This window comes from Lissotriton helveticus, chromosome 3_1 (assembly GCF_964261635.1).
Source record: "Lissotriton helveticus chromosome 3_1, aLisHel1.1, whole genome shotgun sequence".
Taxonomy (NCBI): domain Eukaryota; kingdom Metazoa; phylum Chordata; class Amphibia; order Caudata; family Salamandridae; genus Lissotriton; species Lissotriton helveticus.
In genome coordinates, this window is record NC_136061.1 from 227,757,246 (window position 1) to 227,774,208 (window position 16,963).

At 47.0% G+C, this 16,963-nt stretch overlaps 1 protein-coding gene across 2 annotated transcripts in view; it reads left to right on the plus strand.

The window, feature by feature from the left end:
* The window catches only part of ANKFY1 (ankyrin repeat and FYVE domain containing 1), a 677,352-nt gene that overhangs the window by 221,339 nt on the left and 439,050 nt on the right, over positions 1–16,963 (plus strand). For both annotated transcript variants that reach the window (XM_078679681.1, XM_078679682.1), the window contains exon 5: positions 8,344–8,467. In XM_078679681.1, the coding sequence (XP_078535807.1) occupies positions 8,344–8,467 (124 nt within the window). The remainder of the gene's footprint in view (positions 1–8,343; positions 8,468–16,963) is intronic.

The window sequence follows — 16,963 nt, forward strand, 5'->3', positions numbered from 1 at the left end:
TCTTACATATTTAGAATTCAGTGGCCCAAGATTAGTTCTTGCTACTGTGATGGGTTAACTCTCTTTGAAACCGAGGGCGCCCAAACGTAAATCACCATAGAGCAACCGAACAACATATTATTATGTTGTACTTGTAAAGCACCGCTGACCTGAATGGAAATCAGGGCACTAACATTGAAACTGCGAGTGAAGATACACAGAATCTCTAGCCCCATTAGATGCCACTCAAAGCAAATAAGGAGCAACCCCAACAGCTCCACAACATACATTTTGTTTAGTTTAAACCCAGATCATACATTATTAATATTTTGCTTTGACAGAGGAGCATCCTCCTAGGGTCACATTTTCAAAACCTAAATTGGCAAGAAATGTTTCTCTGCTGACTATTAAATGCTCTCAATAGATAATAATGTTATTTTCTATATGTTATCTGCTTGATTTCCTCCTCTTCAAACATCAATGTAGAATATCTTTGGGAGCACTCCGTGAATGCATCTATGCTCGTAAACTTTACAGGCTGTGCAGTTTTATCGGTGGTGAAGCCCTAAGAAAAGCAGTGTGTTCAGGGGTTTGTGTGTGTAACGTCTGCTTGTGATCCATGATCTCTGTAACTCTTACAGGGCAGTCACCCGCTGTATGACGGAGACCTTTGATCATCGCCTTTTCAGGCCTCTGAACTTTTAGCTTTCATGTTTATTTTCTGTTTTTACGTAACGTTTTTGTGTAATAGAATAGAAGGTTTGAGGAAATCACAGGTCTATCGCCATACACTGCTGATTTGGAAGAAGGAGCATGAACGTTTTTCAAAACAAGGCCGAAAATGAGTGAAGATGATGAACTGTAAGGATATGCCTTTCTTTTTTTATTTGGCAAGTTTCTCTCCGCCCATGAAACCCTTGACTAATTCAGTGTTGATACACTCTCCTTTCTTCAGGTCTGGCATAGACAGAGCCTCAGCTTTTTGGCGATCTCGTGTAATCAAACATTCATAAATATAAAAATTTATCCATTGGTCTGCTCATCTGTCGTTCACATTTTGATATCTTTAGTCATTGCATGGGGCAGTAGGTCAGCTCACTTCATCCTTTTCCGCACACACCTTGAGTGATGGCATTTTGCCTAAACAAAGCAAAACCAAAGGAAATGATGGACGGAGCGTTGACAATAAAAGCACTCACCCCCAGTCAACTGATCTGGGTTTAATCCATCACCATTCTTTAGCCCACTCCGCCACCCCAGTTCAGACATGGCCATATGCAAATCAGTCTGACCCTGTGCCTCATGGGAACAGTCCAGCCCAAACTGCCAAGCCATGCCTTCCCTGGACCGGAAACAAGCTTCCCAGGACCGGTGTCTGACATTGCAGCCGTCTTCAGCCAGGCTTGCTTGAATCCAGTGGCAAAGTGAGCAAGGGACTCGCGTCTGAGCATTTCCTTTGGTTTTTCTTTGTTCGCCATAAGTTGGCAGGGTATGCTCAGACGTGAGTCCCTTGCTCACTTTGCCACTGGATTCAAGCAAGCCGGGCTGAAGACGGCTGAAATGCCAGAAACCGGTCCTCGGTAGCTTGTTTCCGGTCCAGGGAAGGTATGGCTTGGCAGTTCGGATTGGACTGTTCCCATGAGGCACAGGGTCAGACTGATTTGCATATGGTCATGTCTGAACTGGGGTGGCAGAGTGGGCTAAAGAACGGTGATGGATTAAACCCAGATCAGTTGACTGGGGGTGAGTGCTTTTATGTAAGTGTGGAAGGAACCAGGAGGAAGAGGTCAATATGAATTTCAGTGGCACATGGGTCAAGACAGACCTAAGCACAGAGGACAAAAGGGCTGTAATATGGGATAGTACAAATTCCTAGCTATTGTAACAGAAAGCTATAGTTTTGCTAAGGACACGGAGGAGAGCATTATGCTTTACTTCGCTTTAATCAATAACATCCATTTTAAACATACAAAAGAACTACTATTCCCATGAACCCTTGGGATTCAAACAACAATTCAACAACCGATGGTGACTGAGTCCATGTAACAGCCAATCAGGGATCATCAGTCTCCAATATAGTCCTTCACTTACTCCCCAACGTCCTCTTTTGGTATGTGAGCCATGCCAATATCCTGGAATTATGCCTCCTGTTTATTCAACTCTGTCCCTACGATAAAAAAGAGCAAATGAGCCAAGTTGCCTTTAAACCGGCAAACAGCCATCAAGTCACCTTATCAAACTGAAATGACGGATAAGACTATCTTCAAATTAGTATGGTACTGTAGAAAACACATCAATTGACTATAAGAAAAATTCAGTACATACTAGTCACAGAGAGGGAAGCTGGATGGTAATATCCTGGGTGGGATAATCCTCGCCTCCGTGTCCTTAATAGAATTGAAACTTTCTGTTATGATGGGTAGGACATTTTAAATTCTGTCAGGACTGGAGACGAGGACTATGCTTGTTCAAAGCTTGCTCACCACCAACTGAGCCATAGCCAGCACTGGCTTGAAGTAGAATCTTTTGAAGGTCTAATCTGATGACCAGTCTGCTTCGTTCATGATATTTTCCAGACATGCACCCAAGCTGAAAGCTTTAGAGGCCATAGCATCTCGAATGGAGTGTACTCCAAAGATTTTCAAATCGATGCTAGCCTCCTTCATACCCACATTTCCCAGCGAGTAATAGTAGGAGATAAGACCGCCTTATGTGGCTTCCTAATGGCAATCAGAAGTTGACGTTCCCCTAGCGGTCAAAATTCCTCCAACATCTCCTCGTACGCTTTGAGACACTGTACCCACACACAGTTTTGGGGATATGGAAAAGCCGGGTAGGAAAAAACTCTGGAATGACATTTGGTTCTACTGACAGTAAAGGACATCCCATTAGGGAAAAAGACCTGCCAGAGATGTCCAAAGCTCGGACTTCAGACACCTGTCTGCAAGAGAAGAGGCATAACCACATTGCAAGTTTTGCAGAGAACTCCTTCCTGGGTTGCCAGGAAAAATAGAGGTTAAGAACCTGATTGACATCGCAAAGAGCAGAGCACCGGGGTTCTGGAGGAAGGGATAGGTGGATCCCTCGAAGAAGTAAGCAGACAAACAGGTGCTCCCCCTTCGGGGAACCATCTACTGGTGCGTCCCCTGCCGATATGGCTAAACAGAAATAGGTTATTAATGGAGCGATAAGCCAGACCTTCCGACGCCAGGGTAGTCAAGACGTTGAGGACTTGTACACCTCTGCGACCACAGGATCAAAACACCGTCGAACGCACCAACAGGTTTATCGCATCGAAGCAAACTTATATCGCTTGACATGGCTATTCGCCTACGCTTTTGAGTGGAGTTCCTGAGTTTTTCGCAAAAGGCCCGGGATGGAGCAGCAGCCCATGTATTCCGCCATGCCATCAGGGACACGGACCCCTCCAGGAGTATCCGGAGAGACCAATAGGAAGATCCCAGAAGAACCAGAAACCACACTTGGGATTTCCAAATGGGAGTGATCATCTCCACCTCTCCCTCCTGGCGACTTATCTGGGCGGAAGCCCGAGTGATCATCACGAATGGGGGATATGCGTAGCCCTTCTCCTGGCAACAGTCCTGGAGCAATGCTCCTGTAGCTACTGCCAGTGGGTCTGGTCTCCAACTGACAAACGTGGCAGTTGATGATCCAGCTTGGACGCAAAAAGTCAATCGAAAATGAAGCCCAAGTGCTCTTGATCTTAACAAAGATCTCTGGTTGGAGTGTCCAAAGAATTGAGTCCCAAAAGTGATGTGAGTGCTAGTCTGCCACCTGGTTCTCCTGACTCGGTAGATATTCGTCTGTGACCGAAATCTGATGAGATAAACAATATTGCCAGAAGCTGGTCGCCACCTCTGAGAGAATTTGGGATTGTGTGCCTCTCAAGTGGTTGATATACCGGACTGCCGATATGTTGTCCATCTTCAAGAGAACATACGACTGAATTCGGTCCCGGGGCCAATATTAGGCCACAAAGGACCCTGCAAGAAGCTCCGAACAGTTTATATGTAATTTCTGTTCTTGAGTAGACCACAAATCTCCTGTGCAATACTGTCCACATCCAGCGCCCCATTCTGATCTGCAAGCGTCTGACTCTATGATCAGGTCCTTTGGCAAAGATTGCCCTTCAGTTCCAAATGTCCATATGGGACAGCCACCAGTGAATCTCGTCTCTCGCTTTTGCTGAGAGGGAAACTTTTTGAGAGTAGGTTGAGACCCTTTAGTTAGCGTGCAACCTTCAGATGCTGTATGTAGGGGCCGGTAGTGCAAATGCCTGGAAAGATCGGTTGGATGGAAGACGAAAGTAGGCCCACCAGACGGGGGATTGGCCTTAGGGAAACATTCTTCCTCCCTAAAGTCCATCGCAATTCATGGCAGATCTTTGTCACCTTACGCGCTGGCAGACTCCGAGTGGCCTTGGTCGAGTTTATCACAAAACACAAGAAGGTAGAGGGAACCAACAGGGATTTCTTGTCGATGACGAAACCAAGATTTTGAAGAAGGGTAACCGCCATTTGCAGCTGGACCGACAATTGTCGTGTCACTGAGCCAACAGGAGCATGTCCTCGAGATGGACAATAAGTCGCATCACTTGCGCCAGCAGATACTCCACTGCCAGTTTGAGAACCTTTGTGAAGCACCAAGGGGCGAAGCAAAGCCTGAAGGGCAGAGTGGAAAATGTGTTTGTTTGGTGGCGCCAATTAAATTGGAGAAATTGCCTGTTAGGAGCTTAAATGGATTCATAGACTAAAAGGAGAAAGTAAGCAACTTTAGGCAAATGTAATAATCCTCCAATATAAGCTTCATTCGGTTCATATACAGCAGACCATAGCTCATAAAAGTGAAGGAATTTACGCTATAGAGAACTGTGCAGCAGAAGTTGCTGTGAAAACAACAGTGTAAACGATCAAGATAGCTGCTGTAACACAATCTGAAACCAAAATCAATGCAGATATTTTAATAGCTGTATAGGCACCAGTGGACGTCGTCTTCGTGCTCGTGTCAGGGAACAACGAGATACCGATTAGGCGTAGCGAAGCAAGGACTGACGTAAATTCGTAGCCCTTCTAATCACAACACGAAGACTGTGATTGATCCATCATAATAAGGTTGTGGTTATTCCATCACAATAATTGAATGTGGAAAACGGGAATATACAAACTGATTATGGTACGGAACACCTGATGGGAATAGTTTGCTGGACGAAATATGCTTTCAATATGCGGTGAATTGGATTGTGTCGTGTTGAGCATTGGCGAGTAGTTGAACCCTGGAGTGAGGGACTCATTGTTTTGCTGTGAGCTTGTATTGCATATGCCTGAAAAGTTTGCCCTAAAGAAGTCCTGTGAAACAGGGACGAAATACGTAGGCTGTGTTCTAGATGTCAATACAATAATGGCCTGGCTTTGAAGAGAGTAAATAATTTTTCTCTCAGGAAAGGCTTCCAACGTGGGGATATCTACCTTCAACCAATCTCTGGCGATATGTCCAGTTTAGGCCAATCCTAAAACCCCCAATTCAAATATCTTAAAAATGAACTGCAATCAGTCAATCCGCAAGTATATACCCTACCCCACAACATGGGAGTGAAATACACATACACATTTTTTTTAATGGAGTAAGTGGGCACCTCACGTATGCGGCACCAGGGATGCTACCTGCAGGTTCTCACCAGTATGCCATCATTGGTTCCCTACTCACTGGAAAAACAGAATTGTGTCCAGTATACAGACAGAAAGAGCAGAAAGGAAAGGAAAAAAAATACTGCCCCAAAACAAAGAACCCCGTCATTTACAAAGGACAACGTGTTCCATCAAATTAAAATTGAGATAAGACTCACCGTTAGATTTACCCTCTTTATTCACGTTCGTGAGCTTATTCAAGTTAAAAAGCACTGCATGTTGCAAACCTTATCAAAGTAGGCCAACATGTTTCATTGCCATTGCTACGTCGTGGCAAATTCGTCAAGGCGCGAGGTTCAATATTTGCCACACTGGACAATAAATTTTGTTTTGTAATGCGGATTGGCAGGTGTGAGCTAAGGGCACTCGTCCCAGATTCCACCATCCCACACGGGGTTGTATTTGTCACAATTCCCCTATTTGAATAGCAGTACTGTTGCTTATCGTTATACCACGTTTCTTTCCGTTAGGAGCGTTGTCTCATCCCCGCGAAAATAGTTTTCATATTGTCTCGCATGCAATATTGGCTTTGATTACAAGTGCATAATATACACTATGATAGTGCGAGCTCTTAGTTAGCATATTGTCGTTGTAGCTGAAAAAAGTTTTATTACTCTAAGTGAATGTGCTCCTCTAATTTTGTATTTCTGAAGTTAAATTTGGGGTTTTCACAACGGTTGACCCTGAGGGTGAGCATTGTTCAAAGTAATAGGACAAACAGTGTGAGGGCAATTTTAGGCCACAGCTGTTCTTGTAATTTTTGTATAGTGAAATGAGGAAAGCCCTCTTATAATTTTCTTTCCAATACTTCTTCATCTTCACTAAAGATAACAATCCAATGGTTTCTATGTATATATCCGGGATGGATATATTCCTAATGAGCCCACCAGGTTAGATTTGATTACAGCAGTTCACGAGGGATACTCTCTGCACATGCTGATTTGTGTTTCTGCAACAATATTGGGGGTCATATGTACAAAGCTTGCAAAAAATATGTGCAGCTATGCACTATTTTCCACACATAAAACACTCTATTGTCACAAAATTGGCCCTGTCTTTCCTTCCTACCTGGTAAACCCTTTGGCCTAATCTTCCTCAACCCCATTAGTCCAAACCGCAGTGTATACTGGTATAAATATATATCGGATGCTGTTGATTCATGCTCTAGATTGCGTTGGCCTTGGCCATAAAAGACTGCCACTATTCTAAGAGTTATTAAAGGCTTGCAATGGCTATTAGCAATGTGAGCAATTCTTACCTTTCTTTCAGTCAGTGGCGCTGCGTTCGCTGCTAAGGCGTTTATGGATGATATTTGCTCTGGAAATAGGCCTGCTATATTTGTACGCTTTCCGCCCAGAAAGTAACAAAGATGGTAAACTCACCAACGGTACGCTTAAATAAGTGTTCATCACTAGGGTATTGGATACAGGAGTGAGCTGGCTACATAATCTATATGGGGTCAATAGAGCAATAGAGCATTAAATACCTTGCCCAGAGGAATATTAGGTGGTCACACCCCATATGAAATGCTCTTCAGAAGGTGGCTCAGTCAAAACATTTGACCCACTGATACCATTAAGTTTATTACAGAATGTTCAAGAAACTAGAACCAAATGTGAAGAACTCTAACTCTGTTACCGTAGAAAATAAGGCTTCTGAAAGCTGTGATGGGTGGCTCCCCAAAATGGGATAGTTATTACAAGAAATAATCTGACAAACAAGTTTTCAGACCACCAGTTCCACTTTTTGTGGTGAAAGGCACTCAAACAGTAATCTTGCCTCCATTGTCTGGCTCAACAATAAACGGGAAGGTGTTGATCGATCACATTAAAAAGCATTGTGTATTCTATTCAGCAGACCTCCACTGGCATAGCAGTGCCTTTGGAGTAGATCAGCACATTCTGTCCCTACGCTGCAAAAGCAATCCCAAGAAGAGGACGTGAAGCCCTACATCCCATTCCGGGGATTGAGGAACCTGCTGTGTCTCCAGCTTTACACAAGGTACTAGATGAACCTGATGCTGTGATTTCAACAATCCCAACTATTTAAACTATTATTGTGGTTTAATATGAGCCACCAAAAGAGCCTACATCTCTTGAAATCATCATGTTATAAGAACCTGTGCTGTATGAGAATGATTCTTATGCAGGGTTTGAAAATAAAGACATAATCCTCTTCCAGTTAATCACCGTAACCAATGACTTGGTGTTTGCTGTTGGTTTCGCAACAAATACCTTCTTCCACCATGGTCATACATCTGGATTGTCCCTGGAGTCTTTTTCCGTTGAATCTGAATTCTAATGCTCATGCACTAGAATAGGGTTTTATTATTTTTAAAATATATCCCTCGTATTCTTGTGTTTTATTCCTTAATGAGAGCGAGTTTGGAGTTCCACTAACTATCCTTGTAATGTCTCATGGGATTGATTGTGCCCTGAAGCATTTTTCACTCAAGTATTGCTTGAGGTGGCATGTTGACTTGCTGCTTAGTGCCAGGGGTTCTAGAAAACTCAACTGTTTTTGTAGAATGATCTAGAAAACTTATTGGGAGCAATGTTATTCTGTCTGCATAAGGCTACAAAATTGTAGTCTTTGTCTTCACGAGAATCTTCCTATCTTGAGACTGTCCACACTAGCATATTGTTTTTTATTTTAATAGGTGTGAAAAGGGAGTGATGTCCTTGGTAAATGTCAGGAACTGCATACGTTTCTACCAGACGGCAGAGGAGTTGAATGCCAATACGCTGCTGAACTATTGTGCGGAAATCATTGCTAGTCACTGGGTAAGTGTTAGCTTTGTACAAAAAAGATGCATATGATGATCAAACAGTAAGCCTCAAGATCTTCTTCCTCACATACACCTACGCAAGCAGCATATGATGATCTAGCACTTGCATCCGTGCAAGCACACAGAGTCTTACAACCACAAATACCTTTTTCCGTGCTGCAGCCTTCCAAGTTCCATTGCATTATTAACTGAGTTTTGTTGATTTTATGGCTGTTCAATACTTGATTCAACACAAATACAATGGCCTTTCTTTAACAGTTTAAGTTGTAGAATGTTAAATGATCATTCCAAACTGTCATTTTTTAATTGTCATTATCTGATTTTCTATACATTTTTACCGAATACAGTATGGAATGCTTTGCTCGATGGCAGAGAGATTTGATGATTCAAAATTAGCAGTTATTGGGGAAAGTCTGTTAAAGATGAAAATCAATGGAAGAAATTGAATGGACATTTAAAATAAAAAATGAGTAGCAAATCGGGGAGACAAAAAATGATCAGCCTTACAATGAGGAGGGAATCGGAGAATCAATGAGTAGTTTACTGTTGCCTTAGACCATAATGTTTTGCAGGAATGGATTGAAGGCATAGAACATGAAGACCTGCATTATTGGATGCAGCACAGTTTAGCAGGGAACCCATAATTGCTCATGTCTCCATTGTCGGGTATAATGTTGTTTTGTCCAGCCTTAATTAAGGAAACCTGTTTTGCCATAGCTTTTCTTTAAAACATGGTAGCTCCTACATCTGGTAGAGTGCCGCATTTGTGTGCTTTTAAAAAAATAGTTGAAGGGGAGAGCCGTTCATACCCCTGCAAGTCTATAAGGACAGTAGACTTTCCATTGTGATCGCTGCATGTATCACCCTCTCCAGTACTGATAAACTATGACTGATTACCAATCATGCATGGCACATTCGATACAGTTGGTGAAGTTGTATAGCTGAGTTAATTCTTTATCTGCTGGTGCCATTTGTACAGGGGTTGGCTCCACAGTGAATAGACCAGACAGCTGACTTGTTCAACTCTCCCCTTGCTCAGCTGTGTGCCTTGCACAAGACTGGCTTTGAGGTATGTATCTAGGTGTGTTTCTGTGGCTGAAAAAGGGCTGACAGCAGAAGCAGTTCTGGCCATGAGGGGATGGCCCTTTGGAGCCCAGAGCTGCGTCGATTGGTGTCTTGGCAGCAGCTTTATATTCCTGAAATTCTTCCAGTGAAGTGCTGTGGCCTAGCTGAGACCGTTTGCTGACTGGATGCCGTGAACTAACCAGCTGAATTTTGGTGAAGGGAGATGAACAAGGAGAGGCAACTGACTTCAAACTTAATGAGCCTCACTGTTGTGGGGGGAGGGTGAAAGGGGAGCACTAGTCAGAGTGGGGACCCGATATGATACTGAACACTGGTGATACCCGATTCTGAATTGTGCTGCTGCAGTGGTATGCATTGCAAGCAGATACAGTGATCAGCACTTAGATTAACTGCAACCAATAGGGCAAGAAGTGACTGCTCCCTCCTGTGAAAATACACCTTTACCATTGAGGTTGGGTCTTGAACCAGAGACCGGAATTGTATACTGTTGGCCCCTGGTTGTGCACTAGACCTAAGCTGGATCTCCCTGTGTGCTGTGGATATGTAAATGTACCGGTATTTATAGAGCGCCCAGCTACTTCCCTGAAGTAGTGTCCCGACGCTGTCCGTATACCGCTTAGGAACCCTTCCTGGTTTTCCCTGTGAGTGTCCACTCCTGGGTACCCCCAGGGTGAAACCAGGCATCCCAGCGCTTTTGGGGCCGTTGTGGAGATTAAGCAAGCTATTGCCCAGAGTCGCAGAGTGGGACCCATGATTAGAATAGGCACCGAGGCGAGAATTATCAGGTCCGAGGAAATTGAGCCCATGACCCGCCGAGGCGGGTATTGAACCCTGGTCCCGGGCCAGACCTCTGCATCAGGGTATGCCGCTCTAACCATTTGAGCCACACTTCTCCACTATATGGTGCAGCAGTGGTACTGCTGAGCGGTCGCTAGGCAGAAAAGGTCAGTGGGATGTGGTGTATGTTTCCGAGGGCAAACGCAGAGCAGTTCATCATTGTCTAAAAAGTGGATCTGTGAGAGTTGAGTCACTGAGGACCCTCTGTAAATACAATGGCACAAGCATCAGGAGAGAGAGCTCAGCTTTAGTGATCCTGCGAGCCATTGAAGCTATGTGCCGAGGATTCAGATAGTAAGTATCAGCAAAACAACATACTTCTGGTGAGATTGGCAGAGAAAGTGGAAGGCCACAGCATGAAACGTTTTGTGGAGGACTGGAAATTATAATTTAATTTTTTAATTTTTTTTAAAGACGTAGTTTATTGGTTTTCTGCACAAAACATACATAAACATTTACATAACAATTGCCATCTCAACCTCATAGTCGATCGAAAACCCCCCATCAGTTATGCATTACATGTTATGTTGATATATCAGCTCTTTGCAAGCAGTGTACCAAATTAAACAAAGCCCTTTGAAATATAGCCCCTCTACTCACTTCTACCAGAACTTTACTCTCCCTCCCTCCTCCCTATCTCCCCATCACCGACGCGCACAACCGTATCTGTTCTCTTCATCATGCATTCACAGGAGTGAACATGTATTGATCTATTTAATGCACCTGTCATGTCTCGGGGCTATCTCCCAATCAATGATCTACTCCGCTCAGTCGACTTGCGGCTCGTACTCTCGCAGTGCCTGCACTAAGGTCTCCCATGCCGTCGCTGCTTCTAACGCTTTATCATTCTTTCGCCTTAAAGCGCTTTCACTGTTGGACCACTTTAGGAACTCGCCCCTCCACCTTTTGCTGCTGGGACCCACTGTTGCCTTCCAATGCTTCGTGATTTCTCGTTTTGCCAGTATAAGCCCCATATCCACAAATTTACTGGTGATCTTATTCTTGGATGTGTGGGGGAACCAGTGCAGAATGCTAATGGCCATATCAAACACCAGTTGCCTCTCCGTTATCGCATTTAGGGTATCTCCCACCTCCTTCCAATAGAGCCCCATCGCTGGGCAGGACCACAACATATGTTCTAATTCCACCCCAGCTCTCGTGCATCTGGGGCATGCCGCTTCTTCTACCTTAAAGTATTTCCGGATCTTCCCTGGCGTCAAGTACGCTCTGTGGAGTATATAGAAGTGTACCAGCTGGAACCTTGCGTTCCTCGTGCTCTTCCAGGCTCTTCGCACTATCTGCGTCCAGGCTGCCTCAGGGATATCTTTTCCTAAATCTATCTCCCACTTTCCTTTCAATGTGTCCAGGGGCGCTAATCCTTCATTGAGCATTCTGGAGTATAGACACGTGACCGCCTTGAAGGTCCCTGCCGCCATCATGGCATACTGGCAGGCCATCGATGTCTCAGGCTCCATCAGTCCTTCCCGCCAGTGCGCTTGTATCGCTCTTGTTAACGCTGCGTGTAACAAGAAACCTCCTCTCGGTAGGTCAAACCTCTCTTGGAGTGTCTGCTAGGGTAGCATAGCTCCATCCTCGTACAGGTCCCCCAACATTTGGAGACCCGCTTCCTCCCAAATCTGCAATTAAGACCAGTCTCTGCCGTGTGGTAGCGCCGTCACCATCCCAAGTGGTATTTCGGGTGCATACGGGTGCAATACTCCCTCCCTAATGGGAGCGGTTCCAACAAAGCCTGAGCGTTTTCTCCTCCGTTAGGAGGTCTAACTTCTGCTGCAACGCTATAAACGAGAGGACGTGGCGCGGTATTCCTCTACCCCTCTTATGTTCCGGTCCTCTAAATTCCCGTGCTATTTCTTGCATGAAGATCTGCAGTTGGGCTGCTAAATAATACAACTCAAAGTCTGGGACCGCCAGTCCTCCCTCGGTCTTAGGCCGTATGAGCGTCGCCTGTGCAACTCTACGCCTGCCCGCACCCCAGAGGAAAGACACTATTAGCGATTTCAGTAATTTAAACGTGGAGCTAGGTATCCACTCTGGCAACGTTCTAAAATAATATAAGAAGTGGGGAAGCGCTATCATTTATCAGAGGGCTATGCGGCCCGTCACCGACAACGGGAGGGTGGCCCAAAAGGCCATGCTGCTTTTCAACGCCCTCACGCCGCGATCCACATTCTCCTCCAGCATGTCCGCCGCCGTGTGATAAATGTGCACTCCCAGGTATTTCAAACAGGTGGGTTCCCACCTCACCGCTCGAACCATGCTGGGTCGGGTCTCCCCCTGCCTTGCCGGGAACAGACATGTCTTGGACCAGTTTACTCTCAGGCCCGAAACTTCCCCAAAGTCCGAGAGCAATCTTTCAGCTCCCGCCATTGCACTGTCAGGGTCTTCAAGGAAGAGCAGTAGGTTGTCCGCTTACAGCGATATGTACTGTTGACCTTCTCTGCTCCCCAGCCCCACATTGTGGTTTCTCGTCCGAATCGTAACCGCGAGGGTTCCACTGCCAAGGCGAACAGTAACGGGGACAGCGAGCACCCTTGTCTCGTCCCTCGTTTTACCGGGTATTGCGAGGATATCAGCGTGCCTACTCTCACTCTGGCCACCGCCGACGTGTACAATACCTTCGTCCATTGTAGATAATCCTCTCCCAAGCCAAAACGTCCTAGTACTTTGTATAAATACCCCCATTCTAAACTATCAAAAGCTTTCTCGATATCTACCGACAGTATCATTGGCTTTTACGCCTCTGGGTGGTCTTCCTCCAGCAGGCGCACCAATCGCCTGATGTTCGCGGTAGTGTTCCGCGTTGGTATGAAACCAGCTTGATCTTTGTGGACTAGCGTGGTCATGTATTGTAACAATTGGGTCGCCAGGATGCTGCTCAATATTTTGTAGTCGGTGGTTAACATCGACAATGGTCTGTAAGAGGCCGTATTCTTACTCTCCCTCCCTGGTTTTAACAGTGGGATCACTAGCGCTTCCCACATAGATTCGGGGAACTGCCCTAACTCTTTCGCCTCCTTGTAGACTTCCTGGAGTCTCGGTGCCAATAGGTCAACATTTTTCCCATAAAATTCAATGGGTAGCCCATGTAGTCCCGGGGTTTTGTTGCGGGCCATATGTTTGATGGCACCTCGAATTTCTCCTAGCTCTGTCTTTACCCAAATCTTTTGCCTGCTCCTGGTCTAGCCCTGGTAAGTGCAGTTCTTCCAGGAAGATATCGATGGCAGGGTCCCCGGCCATTAACTTGCTTTTGTAAAGTGCCTCATAGTAGCGCGTGAAACACTGCAGAATCTCATTTTGGGTATGAACCACCTCTTCTCCCTCCGTTTCTAAAGCTAAGATGTGGGAACTTCTTTTTGTGGGGTTGGCCAACCAGGCCACAGAGTCCCCGCCTTATCTCCCTCCGCATGGGTCCTCATCGTGTAAGCCTTATGGTCAAAACTACGTAAACGCTCCACTTCGTCGCCACCGCTTCCTTCGCTGTACTATCCTCTTCCTGTAGTTCAGGGTGGCCAGGCCTTAATAATTCTACCTCACGTAGCTTATTTTCAGCTTTGTCCAGATCACTTAAGAGTACTTTCCGTACTCCCGCATGTTTCCCTATGCAGAGCCCCCTGATAACCACCTTGAAGGCATCCCCTTCCGTCGCGGTCGTACCAGCATTTTCCACAAAATACTGAGTAATCCCCTCCTCCAGCGCGGCATGGAAAAGCGGGTCATCCAACGTTTTGGGGCGCAATTTCCAAGTAGGGATGCATGGTGACTAGCAAAGGAATATGATCAGATATCGTTCTGGTTAGATATTCAGTCCACACAATAGCCGGCATTACTGAAGGGGAGCACAACACCGCGTCCAATCTTACGTGTAACTCATGCATTCCAGAAAAATAGGAGTAGTCTCGGTCCCTTGGGTGTTGCACACACCAGGCGTCCACCAGCCCCCATCGTGACTGCCAATCTAGCCTACCTTTGGTCAAGCGATGTATCGGGGAATCGGCCAGGGGGAGATGCGATCTATCGATGGAGATGTCCGTAATGGAATTGAAGTCACCCCCCATCACCAGAGGACTCGCGAGATAATGCGCCAGAGACCCAGATACCCTCGCCAGAAAGCTCAACTGATCGACATTAGGTGCATATACACTACAGAAGGCAATGTCCCTACCTCTTAGTTTCCCTTCAATGGCCACAAACCTGCCCTCAGGGTCTATTGTCTGCCTAGTCATCTGAAAAGGGACCCCCGCTCTAATCCAGATCAATGCTCCTCTAGCAAACGCAGAGTATGTTGTGTTGTAAACTTGGCCCCTCCATCTACGCTGCAGCGCTATCCCTTCAGCCTTCGTTAAGTGTGTTTCCTGGAGTAGTGCAATATGTACTCCCCTGCAGACTAGATAGGCGTGAATCTTATGTCGTCTTGTCATAGTATGAAGTCCCCTCACATTCCAGGTTATACATCTCAAATTAGCTGAATCACCCATTCTCCCATAGTTTCCTGTGCAGTCGAAATCGTACCTCCGTTTCTGCATCGGTGATTATCCCTCCCCAACTCCCCCCCAAACGTCCCAACCCTCCCAATCCCCCAAGAACAGGACCTAGTAACTCCCATCTAGTTCCTATCCAAACCATGACATCTACCAAACAACTTCTAGGCCCAACAGCAGACACTGCGGGCATGCCTTAAGGGCAATGAGGGGGGACTGAATACCAACGGGCAGCCGCCACCACTCCTCTAGATCGCACTATCCAACTGAGCCCTCTATAAATGGGCCCCTCGGATACCCCCCCTCCCCCTCAACAGCACAGAGCCAGACCCTCCTGATAGTTCACGCCTGGGAGTCTATTCTGGTTCCAAGTCTGTTATCCGGCCAGCTCTCCATGTTCGTTTACCCCTCGTCCAGCATTCCCTCAGCTGCATCCCACCACCCCCCTTCCCCCACTCCCTGCGGCAATGAGTCCGGCAAGTCCATTACGTCTCGCCATGATTAACCCCACAGCTGCCTCAGCCTTTGTCCAATATCCCGTCTGCCGTTGTCGGCGTGACCTCCGGCAGGTATGCACTGTCCGCTTCAGACTGTTCAGCATCTGACCCATCCTTGTCCTTGTCGGAGTCTGTTCGTTCTGGAGACTGTCGTTCCTGCGAACTCGACCGCGCCATCACCGCATCAAGTGCATCTTTCCGCTCTGCCTCCGCTTCCCGCGGCAGTGGTCTCTTGGAAACTCGTCTGCCGACGTCGGAGCCTCCTTGACTTCCTCAGATGTAGAAGGTCTGTGGGAACCCGTGCTGTTTGCCCCGTCCTATCCTTCCCTGCTCTGTATAGTTCCAACAATGCACAGGCGTCCTCCGGGGTGTCATAGAAGTTTGATGAGCCATCCACAATGACTCGCAGCCTGGCCGGAAACAACAGTGAGTACTGGAGTCCTTCCTCCCTCAGTTCTCTCTTGACAGCCAAAAAGGAGGTCCGGCGCCGTTGGGTTTCATAGGTGTAATCTGGGAATAAGTTTACCTTGCTGTTCCCCACTTGGTAGGGACCGTCCACTCGCACTCTCTGGAGCAGGAGGTCTCTGTCGCGATAGTGTAACAGCCTCGCTACCACCGGTCGTGGGGGTCGTCCTTGTTGAGGCGGTCTGGCAGGCACCCTGTGAGCTCTCTCTAGCGTGTAGAAGGTCGATAGGCCCTCGAAAGCTACCACCGTCTTGAGCCAGGCCTCCAGGTACTTCACCATATCGTCCCCCTCCGTTTTTTCTGGTAATCCCACTATGCGGACATTGTTCCGGTGATTGCGCCCTTCCGCCTCCTCTGCCCTTTTCTCCAGCGCTCCAACTCGATCTAGAACATCAGACATAGTGGCCTTGAGGTCGTTTTCCATCGGTTCAATGGTCTGTAGCGTGCCCTCCACCGCTGCAACTCTGTCCACAAGTTTACCATGGTCCGCCCGCAAGAGACCCAGGCCCGTGGCTAACTGCGCTATATCCTGCTGTAGCGCCACCTTGGAGTCCGCTATCGCCGCCAAGATTTTGTCCAGTTGCAGCTGTATATGCGGGTCGCGTGGTTGTTCCTGCTCCTCCTGCTCGCCGCGTCCCGGTAGTTCAGTGTCCGACTGCTGTTGAGCCCCTTCTTTCCTGCCTTTAGGTTTCCCCATGGCGGGTTGTCGCAGGGGCAAGAACCCCCGTACGTCCAACACAAAGGTCTCCTAGGGTTCCACACCGATAGGGGCGCGCCCAATCTCCCTTCATTATCAGGCCGGTATTCAGCTCACCCCCTAGCAGATCATAATCAAGTGGGGCAGCCATGTGGACCCCGCTCAGGTTTTCCGGACCCTCCAGTCGTCACCCCTGCCTTAGTGCCAGTGCTGGCAGACTCCCCCAGCCTTCTCCCGGTGCCTCCTGTGTTTAGTCCTTCGTGGGACTACCAGATGTGTTCACTGGTGGTGCCTCCACCGCCTTCAATCGCCAGGGCAGCAATCAATTAGGCTGAGATGTGTGGGGCGCCACAAAGCTCAGCGGTCAAATACCTAAGGGGGGATCTGCCGGCTCATGTATGCCACCCCGA